This window comes from Aristolochia californica, unplaced genomic scaffold (genome assembly GCF_029961685.1).
Source record: "Aristolochia californica isolate CCGP_79_NKW_82.1479 unplaced genomic scaffold, dmAriCali1.0.hap1 SCAF_12, whole genome shotgun sequence".
Classification (NCBI taxonomy): Eukaryota; Viridiplantae; Streptophyta; class Magnoliopsida; order Piperales; family Aristolochiaceae; genus Aristolochia; species Aristolochia californica.
The window spans coordinates 22016826-22024096 of NW_027181793.1; the positions used below are offsets into that span (position 1 = coordinate 22016826).

Here is a 7271-nt window from a genome sequence, read left to right on the forward strand (position 1 = left end):
GCAGAACATAATGTCCACTAGGGTTTCTTTCATCGTAAGAGACTGAAATTTGGGGTTGCAGTATACTTGATTTTATGTGACATCTTCCATTACAGGATTAATTTGCTTAGTTTTGATAGAAAAAAGGAAAATCGCTTCAGTAATTTTGTATCTTTGGAGTTTGGAAATTGGAATCCTCATTAAATTTCCTTTTCCTTTTGTCTCCTTTTTGTTTTTTAAAGATTTTTGCGATTCCAATGTTGAACGAGGCGAGATGACGAACACGAAAAAGAACATCCACGCCCCCTCAATATTTTGATTCCCGGGACCTTGACCCCAAACCGAGTATAAAATCCACCCCACCCACTTCCCAGAATCGCAAACTCTTCAGGTTCCACCCATTTCTCTTCTCTTCTATCCAAGAACCTTCACACTTGCTGCCTTCCTTCGTTTCCTTAAAGGTATCCACTCCCAGTTATCTGTTGTCACAATTTACTTTCTGCTGTTTCTCACCATGCACCTCCTTCTCCGTTCTTTGTTATAGACTACCTTAATCTCATTTTCAGCCCACCCCTTCGTCGTCGAGTTACTTCATAATTTCCTGTTATTTGACTTCATGATTTCTTCTAGTGTTGATGAAAGAGAAGTCCGGGGATGTCTTCGTGTTGCTTTGATTTGCATATCTTCTTTGTGACAAAAGATAGGCTTGCTAGTTTGGTTTTGTTTTTTGGGTTTTTACTCTTTCGAAAATTTTGTTTAATCGAATTTGTCCTCTGCTTGGAATGTATGATAGCAGAAGATGGACAGGAAGCCCGGGGACTGGAATTGCAGGTCATGCCAGCACCTGAACTTCAGCCGGCGGGATTCGTGTCAACGATGCGGAGACGCGAGATCGGGAGACAGAGGTGACTATGGTGGTTACGGTGGAAGGGTTGGCTCTTCCTTCGGCTTCACCGGTTCCGATGTCCGACCCGGCGATTGGTACTGCTCCGCCGGTAACTGCGGTGCCCACAACTTCGCCAGCCGCTCCAGCTGCTTCAAGTGTGGCGCATTCAAAGACGACTCTGCCACTGGCTATGACGGAGGCCAGCGCTCGAGAAGTGGCTTCGGCTTTGGCGGCGGTCGCTCTGGATGGAAATCCGGTGACTGGATATGCAGCAGGTTTCTCCTTTTGGTCCTTTTCTGTTCCCAAAGATATGAAAATGGAAGTCCGGAAGGAAAACATATTCTATTAGCTTTGACAACAGCTTTCGGCCCTTGTTTTCTTATATAAAACCTTCCCTTCTCATGTTTTAATCTTTACTGGATTTCATGATAGGTCGGGATGCAATGAGCATAACTTCGCAAGCAGGATGGAATGCTACAGATGCAGTGCGCCTAGGGACTCCGGTAATCAATCTCCATATTCAACATAGTTACCATCTTTGGGTATGATTTAAGCCTGCCAAATAACTTCTCTCATTCTTATAAAGCTTAACGTTCATCATGGCATCTGTTATACTTAACCAGTGTTCTTCAGTATGTTTTCTGACATTTATCTGTGTTCTCCATTGCAGGAACTGCAGTCTAAAGATAAAGGATAAAATTTAAAGAGACCATATATTATAATATCCCAAGTCATTCTCTTCTTTGCTGAACTCCTAGCTTTTTCTTTTTCTTTTTCTTTTTTGTGCAAGAGTACTTGATCTATATGGAAACTGTAGCCAAGATCCTTGTCTGCCCCATGGGGCTTCTTTTATTCAGGATTTTGTTAGCTTCCTCCTCTTCTTCTTTTTCTTCGTCACTCCCCCCCACCACTTTCTTAACAAATATGGTGATGTTGTTGAGCTGCTGGCTAGTGTCTCTGTAATGTGTTTGGAGAGGGAATCACTGTATCCATCTAAATGAACTTATGCAAGAACCTTCTCTTTTTCTATTAATGGAGATCTCTTTAATTTTGCCTTGTGCTTGAAAAGGTGTGTTTGCATGCCTCTCTATCCCTCTGGGATTTGTTCTAAAACACATAATTCAGAACCAAGTTTATGGGTGGTCCAAGGAATGTTTGACAATGCCTTTTATGTTTAAAAAAAAAAACTAACAATCAGAGCTGCACATCTCCATAGCACTCAAGAAAAAGAAAATGTTCTTCTAAATGGGTCCAGTTTGGGGGCTTTCAGTAACCAGTTCATGCAACTGAAGGAATAGATACCAGGATTCAAAGAATATCTCAGAGTGGGCTCACTTGTAAAGAGAGCAGGGAACAAAATGAAGGATGAGTCCCCTGAGAACCTAACCCTAAAAGACATCTCATTCCAAAGATAAGAATTGGATGCAAATGCTTCAAATGTCAATGATGCAACGGTTTTAATTTCCATCTTTTTTTCTGCAGCGTCGCGTCGCGTCCCAATAGAACCTTGCATATTCCTCCATGATCAGCTCAAGTGTCCTACTACCCAGTGCCTGAGCATTTCGTTTCTTCGTGTAATTAAGAAGAAGAACAGTAATTACACAGCCACCGTGCATGAAACATCACAGTCAAATTTGTACAGTGGCTACCTGATCTCGCCATGAAAGCAGAAAGAGCAAGCATGAAAGCAGGCATGAAATATGAACTCTTGATCGCCCTTCGTCTTTATTCCAGAAAACATTCACATTCAATTCGAATCTCGTCGTATTATAGTAAAAAATATCATGGGAACTGTTTAATTTTCTATCTTACTTTATATATATCCAGCAGAAACGGAGAAAGTACAAGCAACCCATATTTCATAATCATTGCTGCTATTTCAGAAGGCCGTCACAGATATATCTTGTTCTGATTAGAAGCAGTAAGTTTGAGAATGCGATGGCTTCGAACTCATTAGCTGATAATAATGAGTTGTTTGACAGAAATCTTCACCCACCCAATATTAACAAAGTTGATTGAGAGCAGAAATTCACATAGGATTCTGTATCAATTGCAGTGAGCTTTTGGAGGGGAGTTGCCATTGACCTCATGAGTGTGTTATAAGAATTCGGATTACTGGTCAAAAGCAAGTAGATATTCATTAGTGTTTCCTCAGAGACTCCATTAGTTAACTTTAGCAAGATTCTTGTATTCCTTTTAAGATAGCTTTATGTTACTTCACATGCTTTCTTTGAAGGTTGGTCATGTGCCTGTTCCAAGTGAAGTAGTTGACATTGACTGGGGCCCTGCTTTCATGCATATGTTGAATCTGGCCAAGATAAAGCTCAAAAACCAGTGTGCCCTTGTTTTTTTATCAATTTTCTTTCCTCTGGGTCCATCCCTGTCGCCTCATGAGACTACATTGATGCTTTTAATTCATATCAAAGTTTGTCAGTGACTTTTTTTATGATCGTAGAACTCTCCTGGTTATCACTTCACGCTGATTATTAACCAATGAAAGTAAGTTAAAACTGATTGTGAGCTTGTGTGAACTGCCCATGGACAATCAACGGAAATCAACTAAATGGACTTTCGCAAACCTTCAGTGGACTGGGTTATGAGCTGTTCTTCTTTTCCAGTCTGCAGGATTTTGAGACCTGGCCTTAACATTGAAAAAAACAGTAGAGAAGACAACCACCCATTTCAAATGCTACGTGTTTACAACATCTAAAAACAAAAACTCAAGTACTAAGTGTATTAATAAGCAGTAAAAAACTGCAATTAGTTTTAGAGCCAGAGTTTGTAGCTCCTGACGAACCCCATATAAACCCATGTAGGCATCCCCTCATTGAAGGACATTTAGGTTGATTAACAAGGGATCCACAATGATCCATGAGATTTACATTCCTAAAGAAGAGGATTAGCTGCAAACTGTTTTTTTTTTTTTTTGTGGAATTATTTTACACAATAAATGGCATGTTTATTGGCAGGAATAAATTCTGCCAAAATATGTTTTATTTATTTTTGGAGGAAAGAGTTTCTGCCAATAAAGAAAATTAAGTATCGTTGATAAAATTAATTACACTGATAAATACTAATTTCTAAAGCCCCATTAGTGCACCCTGGTTAGAAATTTATATCCCAGGAAAAACTAGAAATGTTTTTCTTAGCATACATATTTTCAAGAAACCTTCAGATAAAATCTTATTAGTACTTTACTAGGATAATACATGGAAAATTTTAAAAATATCCAAGAAAAATTAAATGGGCCTATTAGTGTCTTTTTCAGGAAAATAAATAAAAATTAATAATCAATCTCATCCATTACCAAACTTATAAGATAAATTTTTGATAAAATAAAATGCCAAATACAAAATTACCATAAAAATTGTCTTGTGCTAAAAGTATTACAACATTAATTGTCAAATACTTATTCAAAAAAATTTCATATGGTTTTCCGGCCCGTCTTGGATGAAAAATCTTACTTGGAAAATTATATGATTTTCCTAGTAAGAATTTCTAACTAGAAAAGTGTTTTCAGAAAATATGAGGCATTAATGGTCCTTGAAAACATATTTCTATTAGAAATATTCGTGGAAAAGGCACTAACAGGGCCTAAGTTTTCACACGCATGGAAATTAGTTGCCCTCTCTCTTCTTTGGCTTTTCTTAATTAATAATACCTTTTTTGGCAGATTTTAAATCAGCTGAAAATAGAATTATTTATTGGATGAATTAATTCCATATTTAATGCTAATCTTGAAGTTTTAGCATGTGAAACTCTCTTTCTACCTCTCTCCCTCTCTCAAAACTTGGACAGATGCTTGGATACATAATGTATAGTTTAAGATCATAGAAAGCACTCATTTTTGTAATACACGAGAGAGAGGGAGCATACTTGTAAATTACCATTTTATCAATTAAGAGACAAGTTAAGGGTCAAGGGTCAAATCCAACTTCTAATCTTAGTCTCTCTCTCTCTCTCTCTCTCTCTCTTACACACACACACACCCCTTATTTTTCCATAATTTTACAATAAACATATGATTTTCTTATCATGTTTTCATAATGAACTATTTCTAACAGTCCCCCTCCCATGTGAAGCCTCTTTTATGCCTCCAACAAGTTGACAATTCTGTGTACATGTCCATATATGAAAACCAACTCCCATACTATATTAAGTTTGGGTCTAGGTGCATCGTAAAATGATTAACCAAAGTTAAAATGTTTCGTCCCAATAATAAGCTCAAGATTTTTCTTATCCCAAATCTTGATGGGCTCAGGTAGCACGCGATTGTCGAGACTCCTAAAATCCCTTACTAAATGAAATCTAACGAGCAATTGAATACCAATTAAGTTGATTTTCGATCAACAAAGAAGCAAAGAACGTCAAGAATCATCAAACATTCAATTATCAGAGAGGCAATCGCATGCCTAAATAGTTGAATCCTGATCAGCATTCAAGTCCTCATCAAGCAACATCCGAATGCCAAAAAAAAATCATAGAGTTGTATAAATTTTTTAGTCAAATGCCACACCAACATCTAAATACCTAAATGAAGAGAAGCAAAGAGCATACAAATGCAGGTCAACCGACAACTAAGATGCTAGTGAAACAAAGAGCTAGAGGAACTTTTTTGATAGTTGAATCTGGATCAAATAGTCAATTTCATGTGTGGAAGAAAAGACATTGACATCTAAATACCCATCTGGCATCATTATGCCCAAGACAAAAAGAATACAAGAGCAAGCAACCAACATTTGATTACCATCAGATAAAAATTCAAATTGTCAAATTGCAAGCTTCAATTTGAACTCTAAAGGTCTTTAAAATTTGTAAGTGACCAATCATTTTGACCAATAAGTCAAAATAAATACTTTTAAGTATTTTTATAATTTTTAAGGTATGTTTTGATCATTTTTTCTAGAGGACAAAACTTCTTTTTTTAGTTAAATGATTATTTTTAATGTTAGATACATGTTTATTTAATAAATACATGGAGAATGATTATTTTTAGCTGAAATGTTAGATTCACCAAGAAATGATATATTGTTTTTAAGCTTTCCAAACCCTCACTCACACTTTGAAATGATTTGTGCCATATGATTTTTTTTTTAAAAGAAATCATTCTCAATGTTTTCAAGAGAGCTAAGTACTTTTGATCTTGATATTTTGAAATTAATTGACTGGACTTAACTTTTCTATGGTGCACTTGCGATCTCTAGTTTTCAAATTGATTGGATCATTTCAACATTAAATTTAGCCATTGAATTCTCAAACTTTACTCTTAGTTCGGGAATTCATATAGTAGTTTTTTAAAATCTCTCATTTGAGTTTAATCTCATAGCACTGACTTTGAAATAATAATTTGATATCAGAATTGAGCCACTTTCTCATTGTGAGAATCATCTAGGTTAGGTGTATTATATCAAATTTTTAGTGTAATAAAATCAGCCTATTGAAATGGCAAATTCTTACATCCCTTGCAAAACAAGAATTTCCCACATTGTCAAATTATCCGGTTAGATTGTTTAGCTGATTGGTAGCTATAAATTCCATTGTGGGTCTAGGCTAGTGTGTTTAGTTTATTATTGTAAGTCCTATTGAGGGAAATTGTTGTAAATTGATCATTGAGTTCATTTGATTGCACATATCATTCACCTTATTAATAATGGATTGAACTTTGAAGTGCAAATACCTTGGGAATAAATGTAACAACCTAAGTTTGGGTTATGAACTACTATAAATCATTTTGTGGTTGTGATTTATGAAATTTTTTTGTAATTGTATCAAGTTTAGGTTGTGAACCACTATAAATAATTTTGTGATTATGGTTTATGAATTGCTTTTTTGATTGCATTAAATTGTTGCATTGTTTGTATATTAAAGTATCTTATTTGGAGTTGAGTAAAAAATGGCCATAAGAGTTAGTAAACCTATTCACCTCCCCTTTAGGTGGTAGCACCTAACAAGATGGAGAGGGATAGGGGGAGAGGAAGAGGGAGAGAGGGATAGAAGGAGAAGAAAAGGTCCAAGTGGGATGAAGAGGGGGAAGTGGAGTAGATAAAGGGATGAGGATAGGGGAAATTTTAGTTGAATTTTTTTAGTTAGTTTAATGTATTTAACTTTAATTGGTCCATTTATTTACTTAGGTTTTATTTATTTTTATTTGTGGATGGGGACAATAAAATACTTAAAAAGACTAAAAAAACACCATATGGGTTATGCAGGGTAAAAGACCTAGTATAAAGTATTTTAAAGTTTTTGGGGATGCATTGTGTCAAAGAAGCTAGTTTCATAAAGTCTAAGGTGAGCATCATGAAGAACAAGTTTAACTAGTAGAAGTAACTCAAAGAAGAAAAAAAGGAAAGTGATCTCACACTTGAAGCATATGAAGGAGAAATGATCTTGTTTAAAATATCTTGTT

The 7271-nt window shown here is 35.9% G+C and overlaps 1 protein-coding gene across 3 annotated transcripts; it reads left to right on the forward strand.

The window, feature by feature from the left end:
* The first annotated feature begins 298 nt into the window (after positions 1 to 298).
* Positions 299 to 1898, forward strand: LOC137946506 (RNA-binding protein involved in heterochromatin assembly dri1-like). 3 transcript variants are annotated; one of them, XM_068792835.1, is made up of 4 exons: positions 299 to 440; positions 773 to 1140; positions 1298 to 1407; positions 1536 to 1898. In XM_068792835.1, exons 2-3 carry the CDS (start codon positions 779 to 781, stop codon positions 1392 to 1394), a joined length of 459 nt encoding a protein of 152 aa, XP_068648936.1. In that variant the 5' UTR covers positions 299 to 440; positions 773 to 778; the 3' UTR covers positions 1395 to 1407; positions 1536 to 1898. The 3 variants fall into 3 exon arrangements, with proteins under 3 accessions (XP_068648936.1, XP_068648935.1, XP_068648937.1); XM_068792834.1 differs by having other exon boundaries at positions 776 to 1140; XM_068792836.1 differs by having other exon boundaries at positions 776 to 1140; positions 1298 to 1368.
* The last annotated feature ends 5373 nt before the right edge of the window (positions 1899 to 7271 follow it).